General features: G+C 50.3%; 1 protein-coding gene and 1 long non-coding RNA gene across 3 annotated transcripts; both read left to right on the top strand.

Moving 5' to 3' along the window:
- Positions 1-1,271: 1,271 nt before the first annotated feature.
- LOC146758013 (uncharacterized) lies at positions 1,272-2,002 on the top strand. 2 transcript variants are annotated; one of them, XM_085518676.1, is made up of 2 exons: positions 1,272-1,318; positions 1,621-2,002. In XM_085518676.1, exon 2 carries the CDS (start codon positions 1,624-1,626, stop codon positions 1,993-1,995), a length of 372 nt encoding a protein of 123 aa, XP_085374802.1. In that variant the 5' UTR covers positions 1,272-1,318; positions 1,621-1,623; the 3' UTR covers positions 1,996-2,002. The 2 variants fall into 2 exon arrangements, with proteins under 2 accessions (XP_085374802.1, XP_085374801.1); XM_085518675.1 differs by having other exon boundaries at positions 1,273-1,340.
- Positions 2,003-6,672: 4,670 nt separating this feature from the next.
- Positions 6,673-8,050, top strand: LOC146758012 (uncharacterized). The gene is made up of 3 exons (XR_014935378.1): positions 6,673-7,046; positions 7,138-7,239; positions 7,949-8,050. It is a non-coding gene; the product is annotated as an uncharacterized LOC146758012 (long non-coding RNA).
- The last annotated feature ends 11,855 nt before the right edge of the window (positions 8,051-19,905 follow it).

Here is a 19,905-nt window from a genome sequence, read left to right as displayed (position 1 = left end):
TGCCTCAGCTCAACAAAACACCAGTACGAGCTGGTTTGGACTACCCCACACTAAAAGGTTGGAAGTTCACAGCGGGGTAGACTACTAGCCTTCATCCAATGACCACCGGAGACCCCCACCCCATTTTTAGGACGCATGTTCAAGAGAGTCGGACAGTATGCTAATAATTTCTCAGAATTCCAGGCCATTTCTGTGAAACGTAATGAATATGTAAATGTTCTGTCTGTAAATATGTACCTAGACCTTTTCTTGGAGTGCGAGTCCTCTTGGAGGAGGAGATATCCCCCTCGCATCTGGCGCCATGACGAGCATAGCTGCTTTATAAGCTTACATGGGTTATAGAGTTTGATTCCGCATGTCACTCCCTTCACTATTAAGAGGACAAAGAACTTCTGGCACAGAAAGATGCCCACCTGCAAGGCCCAAATGTCATGCTTCTTCCTTCCTCGCTCTGCTTGGTAAAACTCAGCGTGGGGCTCATTTGGAAGGAAGGTTTGGTGTTTGGATTTCTTGGGCAGTCGTCACCTAAAGCCTGGAGTGCCTGCGTCAACTGTGGTGGTGCAACTCCCGCACCTCACATTCTCCCCCTTCTCTCAGGCCTCTCGGTGCACCTCTTCTCCTCAGACAAGAAGTGGAGGCTCTCCCCTTCCCTCGTCCCTGCTCGCTTCTGGGTAGCACAGGGCAATGGATGAGAACATCAGGGGATGCCCCCGTTGCATCCGACTCCTGGCTTTGCGCCCCATTGCCCAGGAACAGCCTCTCCCGACAGGAAGGGCTGAGATGGCTGTGCTCGTGCGGCCCGGAGAAGGCTCTGGGGAGACCTGATGGCGGCCTTCTCGTCCTCGGAGGGAGCTCACACACGGAGGGACCGCGACTTCTTACGCGCCCTGACAGTGTCCCAGCAGCGGACTCGTCGCCCTGCGCACACCAAGTCGGTCATCGCCGCGTCCTTATGTACAGAGTGCAGGCTGAGGCGCTCGGCGGCTTCCATAGAAGGACGCAGTGTTTCTCGACGAGGGCCCTGGCACACGCCACCCCGAGCAGCAGCGGACACCGGGCGGCACCGCCGGACCACACGAACGCACGGCAGGCACAGGCTCCGGCCCTGCACGGCCTCCTGCACGCCCCTCCCCTCCGCCCCTCCTATTGGCCAGCCCTTCCCCGTTCGGCCATCTGATTGGTTTTCACTGCTGCCTATTATTGGTGCGCCCTTCATCCGGCGCGTGGAGGCGTGACATCACTCGATATGATGCGCCGCGCGGTGGCTGGGGGTGAGCGTCACGTGACCCGGGGCCGCGGCGGTGCGGGGCTGAGGGGAGTGAGTGGTTGCGGGGCTGGCGGTGCGTTACGGGGCGTGGGGGGTCCCATAGGGCTGGGAAGGGACTGCGAGGCGTTCCGATGGAGCTGCGGGTGCCTGGACGTGTTTGGGGTCCGCGTGGGGCCGGGAGGGGGGCGGGGAAGCGGGGGGTCTCGTGAGGCCGGGGGAGCGCGGGGCTGTTATGCGGGGCTGTTATGCGGGGTATTCCCCTGAGACTCGGGAAAAGGGGCCGGGGGTCTCCGTGCCCGACGGGGCTGTTCTCCCCGCGATTCCCCCTCCTCCCTTTCGTTCTGCTCTTGCAGACCATGGCTGCCCCTCTGTCCCCCACGGTGGTGCTGGGCGAGGCCTCGGAGAGCGACTCGGAGCCAGAGCCGTGGGGGACCACAGCCGGGACCCGTGCGGTGGGGCTGAAGGTTCCTGGGGAGGCGTCGGAGACTGAGGAGGAGGAGGAAGAGGACAGCGTGTCCCGAGTGCCACTGCCGGGGGTGTCCCGGGGGGGCACCTCACTGCTGCAGCAGCGGCTGGGGGCGGGAGAGGGGCGGCTGCGGGGTGCGATGGCTGAGGCGCTGGGACGCGGATTCAGTGGGGCTGCGCGGCTGCTGGAAGGCCACAAAAAGGGGGAAGCGTGTGTGTGTGTGTGCGTGCGTGAGTGTGTGCGCGTGAGTGTGTGCGCGTGAGTGTGTGCGCGTGTGTGTGCGTGTGTGCGTGTGTGTGTGTGTGTGTGAGAGTGTGTGTGTGTGTGCGTGTGTGTGTGTGTGAGAGTGTGTGTGTGTGTATGCGTGTGCGTGTGTGCGTGCATGTGCGTGTGTGCGCGTGTGTGTGTGCACGTGTGTGTGTGTGCGTGTGTGTGTGTTCATGTGTTTGTGTGCGTGTGTGTGTGCGCGCGCGTGTGTGTGTGCGTGTGTGTGTCTGTGCGTGTGTGTGTGTGCGTATGTGTGTGTGTGAGTGTGTGTGTGTGTGTGCGCGTGTGTGTGTGCGTGTGCGTTTGCTTTTGTGCGTGTGTGTGCGTAAGTGTGTGTGCGTGTTCATGTGTGCGTAAGTGTGTGTGCGTGTGTGCGTGTGTGCGTGCATGTGCGTGCATGTGCGCGTGTGCGTGCATGTGCGTGCATGTGCGCGTGTGCGTGCGTGTGTGCGTGTGTGTGTGCGTGAGTGTGTGCGCGCATGTGCGTGTGTGTGCATGACTATGGAAAAAGAAAAGATGATACAAATGGGAATTTGGGAAAATGAAATGGGAAAATGGACATTACCTGATGGATGGGTGGTTTTACCAAAATCAGTAGCTATGAGGGTGTTACGGAGGTTCCATGTTACATTGGGGTACTCAGGCCTTAGTGGATCAGTTTGCCAATAATTATATGTGTACAGGGCTATATAACATAGCAAAGGGGATTGTTAATGGATATATGACTTGCTGGAGGGTGAATGCAAAGAATATGAGAAAAAGAATCCCAGGAGGGCGAGAATTGGCTTATCAACCCTTCGCAAGGATCCAGTTGGACTTTACTGAACTCCCTAAAACTGGGAGATATAAATATTTATTAGTGATTGTAGACCATCTTACAAACTATGTTGAGGCATTCCCTAAAGCACAAACAGTAGTGAAGGTACTATTAGAAAATATAATTCCTCGATATGGAATTAGAGAAGCAATAGATTCTGACAGGGGACCTCATTTTGTGTCAAAGGTTACACATGACACAATGAAAATTCTAAGGATTAAATGGGAATATCATACTCCTTGGCACCCTCAGAGCTCTGGTAAAGTAGAACGAATGAATGGGGAAATTAAAAAACAACTTAGAAAATTAATGATAGGAACTAAGACATCTTGGATAAAATGCTTGCTGTTAGCTCTGTTAAATATATGTGTGAAGCCCAGAACTGATCTGGGAATTTCACCTTTTGAAATGCTGTATGGTATGCCCTATAATCTTGAAATACCTCTTGGTCACCCCCATTTACAAGATGATCAATTAAAATCTTATACAATTAATGAATGGGTGCAAGGAACTACAAGAAGGATCTGATTGCACAGCAGTCCCCATTGGAGATAGCAATCCATAGGATAGAGGCAGGGGATGGGGTCCTAATAAAAACTTGGAAAGAAGCTACACTAACACCACAAGGGGAAGGTCCCTATGTTGTTTTATTTACTGCAGAAACAGCTATTCGAACCGCAGAGAGAGGATGGACTCATGCCAGCCGTGTTAAAGGACCCATCGGTGACGAGAAGTGGGAGGTAGCTCCCGGGAGTGACGACTTGAAACTCACACTGCGACAAGCCCAATGGGTATTCCAGGTAAAGGCTTCCCCTGAAGAACACTACTGCTGCTGAGAAGAACTAAAAAAACCCCTCGTAGCTGGTTGCAACCCAGTTGACGAGTGAGGCAGAGGAGTGAACTGTGGGGAAAGATGGGCCTTAGGGGTATCCATTGGTACTTGGGGATTCTCACAGTGATCACATTTTGTATAGCAGCACAGCGCCACCCACACCAAGCTTCCTTACATCCCTGTGTGACCTGGTACCTATACAGCCCAGTCTAAACCAAAAGGGTTACTATTTTTGCCTAAGCTCAAACCCAGGGAGGGGATACTGTAACCACCCAGGCTCATATTACTGTGCCTATTAGGGATGTGAAACTATTGCCTCAGATTGGGCACCTGGGGCTGGGCAGGATAAATACCTACAAGCAGGGCATGGACCCTATGGGTGCATACCTCCTAACCGAAACCCACAGTTGGGAAGATGGGCTGTGTGGGGATTAAAGACAGAGAGAGAGAGAGAAACATCTGCCAGCAACTATGGATAAGTGTAACAAATCCAGATAACCCAGTGTGGCTGTTAGGGAAAATATGGGGTGTAAGTGACTTGCGGAATCAAACTGTATAACACATAGATGGGTTATAAAGCAGGTATGTTTATTCCAGCGCTGGGAGCAAGGGGGATAGCTCCACCAAACTTGCACATGGACTTGTAAAATCGTGACACAGATATAGGTACATCTCATACATAGTCAATGATTTCTCAGAATTCTGATACATATTCAATAGTTGTTTAGCATGCAGACCCCCTCTTGTTCTTATCAGGGGGATGCAACTCCTCTTCTGGTATTTACAACATCTATTCTCCTCCTTGCCTGATGTCTTCCGTGAGGTCTCACTCCTTATCTGCATCCTTCCTGCTCTCCCAGGCCCCTTGTTTCCTTTAAACAAAGAGGGAAGGAAGGGAGGGGTGCTCTGGGGGGGGAATGGGAGGGGTGGAGGAGGGTTGATGTCAGACTGTGAAATCAATTTTTTTAATCTTAATTCTGCTTCAGAAACAACATCTGATTCCCACACTCTCTGCTTGGTATTTTGTCTTTTGATGCAAACACGTGAGCCCCATTGGTGCCTGGTTCAGCAGTTCAGCTTCCTTTGCACCCTTTGCCTGGTTGTAGGAAAGGTGGCAGGCTCTGATTCAATGAGGGTGTTGTATGGACGCAGTATTTATCGCCATGTATCCAAAGGTGCAACAGTTTCTGGAGACCCGGGTGGGATCCTATAGGTGATGGTTCTCTCGCCACCAAGCATCCAGTTGCCAGCAGTGGGTGAGTTCACTGGGACTTTGGGGATGGGAGGTGCCAACTAGCAAGCCTTCAATATCTGCTACTAAAATCAGGCTTGGAAGCACGTTACACATGGGAAATACACTTGGTGCAGGAAAGGGGATTTCCTTAGCCATCAAAAAAAGATGAAACTGCAGATCTATCAACAAAAATGTAAGCACGTGACACTTGACTTGGCGGGTCTGTGGGAAGGTCAGCTTCTCCGTGTTTGTATTTCAGCCATCATCCTCCACACTGGAGAGGATTTATCCGCTTGGCTTGCTTAATTGCAGCACGTTTCACACACGTGGATAACCTGTGCATATTGCGTCACTACCCCTGTGGCCTGAGGTGGTGCACCAGGCTGGAAATAATGCCTTCTTGGGGTTGTTGAAGCTCTGCAAAAGTTTGCCAAGCAAAGTTGTGGATGCTCCATCCCTGGAGGTGTTCAAGGCCAGGCTGGATGGAGCTCTGGGCAGCAAGACTCTGTGGGTGGCATCTCTGCCCAAGGCAGTGGGGCTGGGGTTCTGAGTTCTTCACTGTCCCTTGCAAGCCAAGCCATTCTATGATTCTGCATTTCTATGATGTAAGCACCAGCCCCACAGCCCTGGTGCAGTGCATCACAAGAGCAGCAACCTGCGGGGAGCCACCACCCGGAATCACAGAGATGTGAGGTCACAATGCCCCATCCTATGACTGTGCTGAGCTGCGTCATGAGCTCACAAGGCCTGGCCACAGTCTTGGCTCAGTGCGACACTCACTGTGGCTGCAGCGGTGGTGTTGGAAGCGTGGTGCAAGTGTGGGGGTGGCCATGGACCCTGCCCGCCTTGTCCTCTTCCTCCTATTGGTGGCCATGAGTTTTCAGGAGAGCTGTGCTGCTCCGTGGCGAGCACGGGGAGCAGGTGAGTGGGTAGAGATGGGACCCAAACTGAGCAGCGCTGGGAGCAAGAAGTCAGGCTGTGTCCCCATGGCCCTGTAGTACACTTGCCTGGGGCCTGCCTTCCATGGGGGTGTTGCTGGGTAGGGGGTGATGGGCAGCACTGCAGGAGCCGGGCAAGAGCCCGTGGCTGCGCTGCTCCCCAGGGCTGGCTCCAGCCATGCCAGGCTGTAGCTCTGCTAATTGCTGGCTGCAGCACAGCCTTCGTCCTGGGAGATGCCCGGGGAGAGTTCAGAAGAGGCGTGCTGGGCGTGCATGAGCATTTCTGCTTCAGGCTCATGGCACTCCCCAGTTTCCAAGCCAGAGCCCCAGTCCACAGCCCAGGGGAAGAGACAGGTGTGCTTTCCTCCAGTGCCTCAGTGTGACCTTGCTGTCCATCAGAGGCTTCCCAGTAAGAAAGCCCTGGGGGGCTGCATCTTCTTCCACGTAATCTGTGAGAGATGTGGCACGTGGCCCGGAGAGAGCACTGCATACGCTGCCAGGTGCCAGCCTACAGGTCATCCCATCCACCCTGCAACTTTGGAAATCATGACCTGAGTTATTCTCCCATGCCCCACATCCAGTTACTGAGGGAGAAGATCACACCATATAGTGCATATAAGTGGGAACTTCTCTCATCTGTTCTTGATTCTAGATGATGAGCTTCGTGCTCCCTTTCCGGATGCTCCTTTGGATCCGGACTTCATGCCTGTGCCTGGGGGACAACCCAGGGGTAAGTTATGAGTGTCTGTTTCCTTGGAGGCTGAAACGTTCATGCTCTCATGGTTTACCTGGGTGCAATTTTACTGGAGATCCTCTCCAGGTCTTCCAAGCCTGTTTGTGCCCGGAAGGGTTTGCACAGATGAGCCCATGAGTATTTTTTCTCTCGGAGAGCTGCCACGTTTCAGTGGGAAGGTTACCGCTGCCCCTCTGCAGCTGAGGGAGCCCAGACCTTTGTATTCGGGCTGTGGCATTCCCCAACCACCGCCAGACCCTACAGGTCACTCAGGGAAAAGGAGGCCCCCACATGTGCCGGAAGCTCTCCTCACCTGTGTCTGATCACACTTGTGTCTGCAGGCCCTGTCCCCTGTACGCTCTGCTACTCAGTTGATGCTGTAGTGTGTGACTAAAACTTTTCATGGGTCTTTGGTTGCAGAAGTGCCCCCAGTGTGGGCCTTGCCCGGTCATCGGTTTCCTCCTGTGCTGGAGCCCAGCTGGAATCCCAGCAGTGAGTACTCTGTCTTCACTGACTTGGCTGACTCGCCGCTGATCTTCAGATCTTCATGCACACGATATTTAACTTCATACATTCTGTTAAGGTCCAGAAAGAGAAGAGGATGAATCCACACGAGGAAAATACTCTCAGGGCTCATCCCGTCTCCTGAAGCGACTGCTGAAGGAAATGGAGAAGGCAGAGCGTGGTGGGTATACTTCAGTCTGTTCACTGTGGGACCTGGGAAGCTGAGGTGTGATATACAGGTGTGGGCAGGCTGTAGCCTGCACAGCAGGAAGGGATGGGTCAGAGCCGTGCTGCAGCCGTGTTCCATGTATCACCTTGCAGGTGCTGTCAAGCACCAGAGCTGGTCTGCTGCCAGATGGTCTGCATCCAGCCAAGACCCAGAGGCAGCTGCTCCCCCAGCACAACCATTACTTGTCAGAGCTGCTTTGTGCAGTCGTTGGCACCCAGATGGCAGCAAGTGGCAAAGTGGCAAGCGCTGTGCTTCTGTTCATCCAAAGCCCTCCGTGCAGCTGAGCAAGTTCAAGGCAGGAGGAGCATCCCGAGCAGGGTTGGCTGCCTTTGCTAATGCTGGAAATGAGGTGGAGATGCTAATTCTGAAGGCTTGGACTGTGTGTTAGAGCTTGGATTTCAGCCTGCAGCTACCTGGCTGTGACGGGCTGGTGACAGCACAGAATGTGAGGGCCTTGCACAGGAGCTGATTCCTCAAGAGGTGTGAGGGAGTCAGCATTGTCCAATAGCTGGGAGGGCCCAAATGCCCTTGGGTAACAGAGGGGCTCACAGTGTACTTGGGGGGGAGCCCTGGACTTTACCTGAGCTCGGGATTGGAGAAGCTCAGTTTTTGATGAGGGCACATGACATCCCAATCCTACTGCCCTGCTTTCTTTCTAAAGGAACGGACCAACAAAGTGAGCGGGACGCACTCCAGGAAGGTGGATATCCCACACTGCCGGTCCCGGATGCACTCCAGGAAGGTGGATATCCCACACTGCCGGTCCCGGACAGAGGAATACAGGCAGCACCAACTGGCATGCCAGGTAATTTCTGTCCTATGATCATACGGTGTCACGAACCAGAGTCACTGCGTGCCTGCAGGCTCTTGCTGCCAGCTCTTGCACACCAGGTCAGCAGCCACACCTGAGCGTGTGAGCATAGAGCACATGTAAAAGAAGCCAGGGGTGGCTCTCTGAAAATGGCTGGCCTTCGTGGGGTGTGGAGAGTTGTTCCAGCAATGTGCCAGGGAAGGTACTTGCAGACCTCTGTGACCCTGCTCAGCTCCCACCGCTCCCAGATCGCAGAGTTTGCCCTTTTGGAACGAAGCCACCTGAGGGTGATGAGCAGGGTCTTGCGTGGTAGGAGCCTGCAGGAGTGTTTCTCCCCTGGGCTGGCTCTGGCTGTGCCCTGTGCTGGCTGAAGCCTGACCTTCAGCCTGGGGGGCGTCCCACAGGAGAGCTCAGGACACGCATGCCGGGAAAAGCGTGAGGGATTCTGCTCTGTAGCTCTCCCCACGGACCAAGCCCAGACCCCAGAGTACAGCCACAGCTCTCGGCCCAGAGGAGGACATGGGTAGTGCCTGTGCAGCCTCTCCGTACCCAACGAGAGGTGGAAGCAATCCTTCTTGTCCTCCAGTGCTTCGGCACCAGAGATGGAGGCACCCACTGACAAAATGACCTCTTGGGTCCATGAAGCACACTGAGAGATTATCTGTAGCGCAGCTGAAGGTAACGTGGGACATTGTCTCATTTCTTCCAGGGATGAACACAGGCAAAAGCACAGAGGATGCTGCTCACAGATCTGTGCGGAAGCGCCGCATTCCGATGACGGTCTCAGTGATGCTGCTGCCTGCGCTGGTGCTGGCCGTTGGTACTGTGATATGGGTGCTCAAAAACTACCTGTGAGTTGGCCTTTCCCCAGAACACCTTATTGCTGCATTTGGCAATGAAGCATTTGTGGTGCCAGGATCCTGGACGGCCAAATCAGCCGCTGGCAGTACACTGCCAGGACTTAGGTTGCAAAGTCTTTCAAGTTTCCCCTTATTTCCTGTCACTGAGTAGTGCTTTCTGAAACTCATTCTCACAGAGCACGCAAGAGGGAAAAGAGAGCAGCAGAAGCAGCAGATGGAGCTGGGGAAGGCAACGAGACAGACTCTGACCCAGTCAAACAAGAATCTCCGTAATAGCTCCAGTCCGTTCCATTCTGCCATTGAAGAGGCCCGAAGTCTTCAAGGTCATCTGGAAGACTCGGAGCTTGAACTCAAAGTCATGAAAGAGATCCTTGGGAACAGTCCTGAGTGCTGCCTTCTGTCAGAGGACGGCCCTGAATGTGAGAGCAGAGCTTTTGTCCTTCATCCTGCATACTCCAGGACAGGTATCATCAGCAGTTTGAAGATTCTTAGCTCGACACAGCTACATTCCTGTTGAGGGTCCTAATGAGGACCCAGAAAACGAGCTTCCTCTGACTGCCGGACAAAATGTCATGTCTTTGGAGATGTGGGTGAGAATGGCTGGTTTCAGGGAGAGCTGACAGATGGCACAAGAGGACTGGTCCCTTCCAATTTGGTTGCGGAGCTTTCAGATGATGAACTGGATACACCTGGAGATCCTGTCAGAATTCCTGCACTGCTCCATCTGCAAGACTACCATTGCTCCACTCAATGGAACAACTCGATGTTGAGCAGAATGTGGTTGAGCTCCTTCGGGAACTCTCTGAGGCGACTGACAGCGGAACTGCAGAGCTTTATTGTATATTAAAAACAACCAAACAACTGTCCCCTCCCTCTCCCTTCCCCTCGCACCCCTCCCCCCCCCCTCCCCCCCCAAAAAAACAAAAAAAAAGACAAAAAAAAAACCCCAAAACCCTAAAAAAACAACAAAAAACAACCCACCCCCAATAAAACAAAAAACCAAAACCAATTAAAATCTCAACGCTGTTCTTTTTCTGGGATACACTGAGGTGATGCTTCTTCTAGCTTAGACTTTGCAATGAGTTTGTGTCACGGAGTTCTCTCTAGAGCTCACTCGGTGACAGTGGGAACAAACCCAGGGAGAGAAGGAACAAAGAACCTCCCCTCTCTAACAGTGCGGTGCGGCGCGGCCGAGAGGGGAAGGGAAGTAAGATTGCGAGTGGGTCTAGGAGGGAAAAAATGAAAAAAAACCAACGATCTGAGAATGAACAGCAGTTTAACGAACCCAGTGACACTAAACAACAACGATGTTGCAGAACGGCGGGAGAAAAGCAGACGACCACACCTGTCATTGACATGATCAGCGAATCTCGTTTATTCCTTGGCTGCGTGTACCTTTATAATACGGATAATTAGCTCATACATATTGCAAAAGTGGAGCTCATCATTGGTTCCCAATTACATACCATCCCCGAGTATCTTAACAGCTTGTTATCATCCTGAAAGATACTCCTTTGCTGAGTTCCCAGAACCATGGCTAGTTTCTAACCATCACAGGGCATCCTGATGTTCTCACTGTCATTGCAGGTGTTATGGCTGCTTGATTAACCACACCGTGTTTACGACCCTTCTCAGCTAACTAGCTGTAAAAAACACTCTCTACAGGACCCCACAGATTACCTTCAGAATTCAACAGTTAGTTCTGTTTCCTTTCGGAGTGCATAACAACCTGAGCACATGAATTGAATGACGTGGCTTTTTAGTCTGGTACAAACTCTGCTGTACACTGGAACTTGGTCCATTTGTAAGCAGGACTTCGTCCATCTCTGCAGGACAGCAGAAAACCCTTTGTGCTAATCATGATGCCAAGAAGCAGAATGCAGCAAATGGCAGATGATCCAACTGCTTCAGGTGTTCATTTCCTTAAAACTGCGAATAATTTTGGACTGAGAGTTTGTAAGCAGAACGGAGCTCTTAAAGCTGTCAGAGATTATTCCTGCACTGTTCAATTCTATCTGCATAACATACATAGGATCTCAGAACTGTGTTGCTTGAACTGGTGGAACTTGTTGAAGTGAACTGGGATGAGCAAGTTTTAGAACTTAGTCAGAGTGCTGTAAAAAATGGATAATCTCATGAGTATTAAGGTACAGGCTTGCTATTTCTGCACTGAATTTGTTTTTATTTTACATGGCTGTGATCTGAAAGTTGCTTGAAACGCAGGCACCTAGGCACTGTTGTGTAACTGAATTTCACACATGATAGTTTTAGATTCCTGAAATATCCTGGAATCTAAAACTGACTTGTTTTAAGTCTGCTGCTTGAGTATAATCAGGGTCATAGTGTCTGTGTGCAGTGTTTCTTTCCCTGTAATGCTCCACATCATTTCATTTTGGGAATATTGAAGGAAATGGACTATGTGCCATAACTGTTGTTAGAACAAAGTATGTCTGGTGTGATCTTATGCATAGGTTCTGTAACTGCTCTTCACAGCTCAGGTGTTTGACCTTCCTTTTGGTGAAGTGATGAAATACTGCTGGTTTCTATTTGTGCTTCTAGGCACCTTGAAGCTCTTAGGAATAGAACAATTGTCTCCAGTTCTTTTCAATGATATCAGTAACAGCTCGAGTGTTGCTGCCCACTAGGTAGACCCAAAGAAGCAGATTACAGTGAAACAACACACGAGCTGGACCTGCATGAGGATCACTTTCAAGACAGTGGCTCTGTTGCTTGAAGCCTATTTGCTTCTTCCTGACGCCACTCTATTACCAAGTATCAACAACCTCTTTCATGATTCAACTTGGAAACGTTTGACACTAACCCTTGTGTTTCTATGCCTTCCTAGGTGATTCGAGCCCTTGTCAACCCCAAAGATCCAAACCAAGTAGTTATGTGCAGTGTGTTTCCATCAATGGAGAGTTCTTATTAAGCATGAATCGCTGCAATTCGGATGACAGCCTTCCACATGGTAACAGTGATGGACACAAGGGGCTCATCCACGTTCATGCTCTCATATCTCCTGGCTCTGCTGAAGATGCTGACCTGAGCCTGCCAGTCACAGCAGTCACCTGCCTGGATTGTGACCCAGTGCCTTTGCAGTGCTGCCCATCCCAAGCACAGCCCGAGTGCCCCAGCAGCAGCACCACCATGCAGGAGCAGGTCAGCATCAGTGAGGTGAAGCTGAGCATCTTAGATGGGGACTTAGAGTCAGGCTGCCAGTCCCAGGCACCAGGCAGCATCACAAGCTCTGAGCCACTCTCATCTTGACAAGAGGAGTCCCATCTTCACCCCTGACCTCTCAAGCCCTCCTGTCTTTTATTGAATAAAGTCACTCTCATGCTCAGTCATCGCCTTCATTTCTGAAAATGAAATGAAGGTGAGTTAGCGGAAAGCACAAGGCCATATTATATTAGGCTCTAGCAAATTTACAGGCAGTCACTGCACAAAGAGGTAGATCTGAGTTGCACATTATATGATTCCCACAAAGATTAAGGAAATCTGAAGCTTTCAATATATTTTTTTTTATTCTTTTTTTCATTTCATTTTTAAACAACTGACCCAGACCCCAACCCTCACAGGAGCTGTAAAGATAACAGCATTAACCCGCAATGTAACTCTAATCCTAACTCTTACCCTGATTCTAAAATCATCTCTAACTCCAAATGTAACAACAAAAATGATGCTAGAAGTTTGTAGCAAAAGGAACCTTAACCCTGATCATAATCCAAAAAAAAAATCATTATGGTAACAATAATATTTACCTTAAGAGTAATATTAATCAGAGCCCAGATGATGCCTGCATCCAATCAGAAGCATGCTTTGTATTATTTAAGAGTCGTATTTTTTCCAATGAACTCTCTCTATTATCACTTTTATAAAGTAACAGAGTCTGTTCTTTTTCTCCTGACACTATGCCTTACTCCAGACATCCCCTGGAAATGACCCAGATAGGGCACCATCAAAGTAATGCTAATAGTAATGTCAATCCTAAGGGTATCTCTAGCCTCAGTGTTAATGGGACGCTAACAACAATCCCAACAGCCTTAAACATTCTGGTGGTGTGAAAGAGGTGCTGCCTTGCACATGCTGGGCAGTCCCATTGCCTGTTAAATGCAGGCGGCAGCGTAGAAACATGATGCCCGTGGTCAGAATGCCCTGTGGCAGATCCTGGCACCGGAGAACTGACCGGAGAACCATGAGAGAACTGACAACAAATCACTCGACATCAGAACCGACCCAGTGGTTATTTACAAGCCTTGGGTGACCCAGACAGGATCTCAGAGTGGTGAATGTAGGTACAGAAGTTGTTACTACTCTGTTTTCTTCTAAAAGCTGCTCAGCTGCTTTGCGTTTCAGACCATCCCTGGCTTCACTGTGTGCATCTGTCCAATTGATACCAGGTGTTTTTTTTTCATCTCAGAAGTTGGGGGGGTGGGGGGGGGTGGGGGGGAAAGGGACATCAATTCAATTACTCATTTATTTATTGACAGAGATTCACGTTTGCTACGTTTGGAGAAGTTTTTATTTGTTTGCTGTGGTTTGTTTTTTTCTTTTTTTCTTTTTTTTCTCCCTTCCCTCCTCTTCCATCTTTGTGTTCTTCCCCTATAATCAAAAGAGAACGGATCGCCAGGGTCTGTCCCGCAGACGTTCTTTCCGTGGTCTCTGCTGCCACCTGCTGGCCAATACACGGAACTGCCACTGTTGGGCGTTTGGTGCCGCAGGAAGCACAACGCAGATCTGAGTTCTGACCGGTCTACGCAGCAAATCCGCCAATCTTTATTGTGATAAGCCCTCCACATGGCATTGCGCATGCACTCGAACACGCAGCAGGCACAGATTTCTCCTAACTCCTTGAGGAGCAGGCAAGCAGAACAACTGAGCGCACCACTGCTTGTGATTGGGCCACCCCCATCATAGAGATGTGTGTTAGATCTTTTACCCACCCCTGGACTGGCCTTGTTGTTTAACGATAACCTCTGAAATCTGAGTTACTGGTTCTACCACCTGTAGTGTAGAATAGGTAGCCAATAAATGTTTTTCAGCTGTGATGTATCTTTATTCTGCTCCATGCCAAACCTGTGACCAAAACCTCATAGGGGTTCACAAAGAACTCTGGCTCTGCCAGAGCCCCCATCCAGACCCTTCTTGAGTTACATTCACATCTAGTTTGGCTGAAAAGGTTGGACTATAAATACTCAGTGCTTGGGCCTGTTTAACAGATATTTTTTCCTGATTATGCTGTCCATCGATCTTTTTAAACTGAACTCCTGCTCTAATCTGGTCTTTAAACATTTGTTGTCTCAAGACCCTAATGGGTCCAGACTGGATTACCATAGGGGCTGGACGCCTAAGTCATGGCAGCAGATGGTTCTCTGACCTTTCCACCACCATTCAGAGCCTGCATCTGGCCATAGGCACTCTTGTCTCCCCATCAATTGGGCAGCCTGTTGTATTACAGCATCTGAGGGCCACTGGGGGGTTCAGTATGGATAACATAGACCCATCCTGATGTAAAGGTGATGGCTGTAGGATGAGATCCCTCGTTCCTGATGAAAAATTTATTGACTGGGCTCTCAAAATCATCTTCATAGATTGCCTCTTTCATGCCTAATTCTCTAATATAATTTTGTTAGTCCTCCATAGAGGACCACAGGCTGATATTTAATGGTATGTCATTCTTATTTGGCCATGTTATATGACACACAGCCATAAATCATTCACTGATCAAATGGCTATCCTCATTATGTTGGACAGAGCATACAGTCTTTGCCTGAGGGCAGGGTGAGTAGTAATGGATGTCAGTTTTGAAATTTCCAGTCCGTTCACCACAGCGCTTTCTGCCTCCATGTCCCATAACCAGAGCAGCTATGCTGGCATGCTCTCTTGGTTTCTGTCTAAACCACTGTACTATATCCATCAGTTCAGCTGCTGTATTATGGGCAGCAGGGTTTGGGGGGTTGGACACTGGTCAGGGCACTCCCACCAGCCTATCCTGCATTTTTTTTAAATTTTTTTTTTCATTTTTGGGTTACAATCAGTCAGATCTCAAATAGATCTAGTCCAAATGAAACCTCAAAATCTGACCTTTTAGTGCCTTCATTTACAGAGTCCATTTTATACAGATTCCCTTGTACAGGGTCCCCATGGTCTTCCACAGAGATGTTCCTGATCTTCCATAGGAGAATGATTGAATTAGGTTTTTTCCCCATCAAAACTGCCACCTGTCTTTCCAGTTTTTCAACACTGTCATTCAATAGCTGATTTGCATCAGCCTGAGCCTCTTCAGTTATGTTCAGACAGTTCAAGGCCATCAACAGTGGCCATGCCACCATGAACGCAGCTGTCATCCTCAAGTTGTAAGTATGTCTTTGCTAAGACCATGGAAATACTCAGTCAGGTGGGCCAGGGACTCATGGACCCTCCCTCCGTGCCACACAGGGCCCCATTTTTCAGTGACAGAAGCAATGCTGCATTTTGAGGATCCTAGGAATCCCAGGACATGACCTGACAAAAGGTCATTCAAAACAGTAGTCTTTCCCCATCCAAACCACCCCATGATATTCACAGAATCACAGAATTGTAGGGGTTGGAAGGGACCTCCAGAGACCATTGAGTCCAACCCCCCTGCCAAAGCAGGTTCCCTACACCACGTTGCACAGCTCGGCATCCAGGCAGGTCTTGAATATCTCCAGAGAAGGAGATTCCACAACCACCCTGGGCAGCCTGTTCCAGTGCTCTGTCACTCTCACCATAAAGAAGTTATTGCACACATTAGTGCAGAACTTCCTATGGTCCAGTTTCTGTCTGTTTCCCCTTGTCCCTCCTCCACACAATGCTGAAAAGAGTCTGGCCTCACCACTATGGCCCCCACACCTCAAATATTTATAGACCTGGATCAGGTCCCCTCTCAGCCTACTTTTCTCAAGGCTAAACAGACCCAGTTTGCTTAGTCTCTCCTCATAGGGGAGATGCTCCAGGCCCTTCACCATCTTAGTGGCCCTCTGCTGGACTCTTTCTAAGAGATCCCTGTCTTTTTTGTACTGGGGAGCCCAGAACTGGACACAATATTCCAGATGAGGCCTCACCAGGGCAGAGTAGAGGGGGAGGATCACCTCCTTCGACCTGCTGGACACACTCTTTTTAATGCACCCCAGTATGCCATTGGCTTTTTTGGCTACAAGGGCACACTGCTGGCTCATGGTCAATCTGTCGTCCACCAGGACGCCCAGGTCCCTCTCAGCAGAGCTCCTCTCCAGCAGCTCATCCCCCAGCCTGTACCGGTGCATGCAATTATTTCTACCCAGGTGCAAGACTCTACACTTGCTTTTGTTAAACCTCATCCGGTTTCTTACTGCCCAGCTCTCCAGCCTGTCCAGGTCTCGCTGAATGGCAGCACAGCCTTCAGGTGTGTCAGCCAATCCTCCCAACTTCGTGTCATCAGCAAACTTGCTGAGGGTGGTCATTGATGAAGATGTTGAACAAGACTGGACCCAGCACAGACCCCTGGGGGACGCCGCTTGTTACAGGCCTCCAGCCAGACACCGCACCGCCAACAACAACCCTCTGCACTCTGCCAGTCAGCCAATTCTCAACCCACTTCACTGTCCGCTCATCTATCCCATACTTCCTCAGCTTTGTTATAAGGATGTCATGGGGGACAGTATCCAAAGCCTTACTGAAATCAAGGTAGACTACATCTACCGCCCTCCCCCTGTCCACCCAGCTAGTGACATCTTCATAAAAGGCCACCAGGTTGGTCGAGCACGACCTCCCCTTGGTGAACCCATGCTGGGTACTCCTGATAACCTCCTTATCACCCAGTATTAAACCCAATACTACCCAATAGTAAAGTCTTACAGGAAAGCGAGACCTGCATCATCAAGAGAACCCAAAGTACTCACAGCCTAATCATAAAGAACGTCACTAAGAACGATGATGGAGCAGAAGTGAAATTTGCAGCCATCCCCTGCCATTATGGCAGTGAATCTCAGTTTGGCCCCAGTGCACACCTGTCACTCACAACAACCAAAAATGGCCTTACTGAGAATGGCAACCACTGTCACCAAACCAGACCAATGCATTTCTTTCAGAAATACAAGGTCTGGTATCCCAACAGTTTTATGATCTTATATCTTTCCCAGTTTTTATTTAAAAAAACAACTAAATAAATTGTATTACTCATATAAACCATATATAATGTTGTATATGATGATTTGTTCCCCCTCTGCCCCCTCAACATAAACTACCTGTAACTACCCTTTGCTTTGGTTTCTATGAGGCTCCCTTTCCCTTTCAGTAGCAAAGTGCTCCCTTTACATTTATTATGGGGTCCTTTCGGCTCTTCATTGTGGCCCATGACAATTCATCTTCACACAGTGCAAACCAGATATGCCATAAGGTTGAACAGCTCTGTTGCACTAGAAAGCAAAGCACTGGCTTGCAACCACCATGTTCACCCATCTGCAGGGCTCACACCAAGACACCCATCATCTCTCCTCCCTACTTTGACGACTTGCCACTGCTGTGAGGTACAAAGACATTTCATTGCAAATGATAAACGAACATATTGAACAGGTCTCTCATGCTGCTTAGGCTGACGCCTGCTTTGTGATGCAACTCCATCCAGTCAGATCCACCACCGTGACTTTGACGGCTAGGAACAGAACAGCCTAAGACTGTCAAAAAGAAAACGATTTAGACACCCAGGTGCCACAGCTTTTCAGCACTTTACTCCCAGAACACTGAGACTCCAAGCCCTCAGATGGATAACACCGAACTGGGTGCCAGCACTCTATGTAAAATGGCCTGCGTGGAGTTAGTTATTCTCAGCACCATCAGACCATCAGACTCAACTCCTCCAGTAGGAACCCTTCCCTGGTGCCCATCTCTCCCCTATGCCCAGAGCCCCCGTGTTGGGTGCCAGCTCTCTGCCTGCAGTTGCCTGTCGGGGCTGCTGCTGCAAGCAGGGCAGCGTGGGGCTGCCAGGGAGGTGAACTTGGCACGGCCAGAGCAGAGGCTGCCACAGGTACCTGATAAGACTGAACGTGCACGAGTCTACGGGGCACCACAGACAACAGGCATCCCAGGGTCCCTTCCAACCCAAGTCAGTCGGCAGCTCCCAGCAATTCCAGTGTTTTGTTCAATGCCACATCTCATAAGCCAAAGTGTCAGCGAGGCTGGAAGCAGCACGTTTGGTAACGGACATTAAGCTGGATGACAACAGGTGACACCCAGCTACAACACAAATGATCAGATTCAACTTCAAGCACACTTTTTGGTTTCTACAACACTTCCCCTGTGCAACCAAATGAGGCCGGGTGGCCGGAGCTCCCAGCAGAGGCAGGCTGCAGTGGGATTGGTTTGCCAGGCCTCAACTTTTCTAATCTGCTGCAGACAGGAAGTAAATACAGCTGCTCTTGAATTAAATACACACACTGAAATGGCACAGTGTAGCACCATGCTGAAGACAGAGCGGGTTTGGCGTGCACATGGTTTTGTGCAGCAGCACACGGAAAATTCAGTGACAGTAATTCGCACCATCGCTGTAAACAGCTTCCCTTTTGCATTGCAACCCACAGCCACACAGCCCAGCCCATCCTGCAGCCATCCCCTGCCATCATGGCAGTGACTCTGCCCCAACAAGCGGCTCATTACTGCTTGTAAGGCTCACCTGCCCATACGCTTACAAGCAAATCTCACACCTCTTGGTTCTGGATTCTAAATCAACCAGCACTTAAAAGGAGCCTAACAGGAGGGAGAGCAACATTTACCACTGTCAGGACAAGTGGAAAGAGTTTTAAGCAAAACAAGGGACAATCAGGTTCCACACAAAGGGAAATTTCTTTACTCAGAGGGCGGTGAGGCCCTGGCACTGCTGCCCAGAGAAGTGTGGGTGCCCCAACCCCAAAGGCTTCCAAGGCCAAGTTGGATGGAGCTCGTGATGCCTGAGCAGCTGCACGGAAACCCTGGCCATGGCAAAGGGCTGGAAGTGAGTGGGCTTTAAGGTCCTTTCCAACCTAAGCCATGACATGAGCCCAAGAATACAGAGAGATGCAGTTGTGCTTAGAATTGTTACCAGGAAAGTCTGTTGGGATTGGAAATATTAAAGCCTCAAGCAGTTAATACGTAGCAATTCACAAGATCAGGCCATGGGAGTGAAACATGAGTTTGTGACATGAGGCCGGATCCTGACCAAGGGAAACGAAGCTCAGAGACAGGGCTGCAAGCTGAGCGACCACACTCAGATGGCAGTATGGGATGTTTACATGATAGCAGTGCCATCAGCAAGTGCAGGCGTTAGGGTGACAATTGTAACTGTGCCATGAAACAACTTCACCTGCACCTGGAAAATGACTCAGGGTAACATGCAGACAATGAAAAGCAGAGGCACCTGTTTCTCCTCATAACTCTACACCTCTGCTGCTCTGCCTGAATGTGGGAGAATTGCAGCCACCCTGCAGGATCATTGCAGGGGACAAAAGTGGGTCCAGACCCATAGAAGAGCCCCAAGGATGCTCTGGGTGATGGAACACAGCGTACCCTCACAGGGCAACGCAGGATCCCAAATTGGGAGCAGCGGCTGATGCAGCAGAAGGCCGTGCAGCCAGAAACAGCTTGAGGGAAATCTCAAGATTGCACCAAGGGAAAGGGCAAAGTTCCTCCCTTGGGGAGGACCTAAGTGAGGCACCAGGGAATGTGGGGAGTGACCAGCTGGAAAGCAACCCTGTAGAAAAGCCCCGGGGAAGCAACGCTGGCAAGGGACACGGAGACAAACAGAGGCTACCGAAGTACATTGGCCAGAAAAGGGAGAGGACAGAAAATATTCAACCCACATCCCACCAGCAAACAAGACAGGGGGACTGATGGATAACAAATGACATGCAGGAGGCAGAAGTGTAATATTAAAGAGCAAAGCCCTGAGTAGGATCACACAATCCATAAGAACAT

Source organism: Coturnix japonica, chromosome 17 (assembly GCF_054131305.1).
Source record: "Coturnix japonica strain WE chromosome 17, WE-NBRP24, whole genome shotgun sequence".
NCBI classification, from domain to species: Eukaryota; Metazoa; Chordata; class Aves; order Galliformes; family Phasianidae; genus Coturnix; species Coturnix japonica.
This window is presented reverse-complemented; position numbering and strand designations above follow the sequence as displayed.

Bases quoted from the DNA above. Each gene is read 5' to 3' on its own strand.
- LOC146758013 (XM_085518676.1), top strand. From the start codon at position 1,624: ATGGCTGCCCCTCTGTCCCCCACGGTGGTGCTGGGCGAGGCCTCGGAG.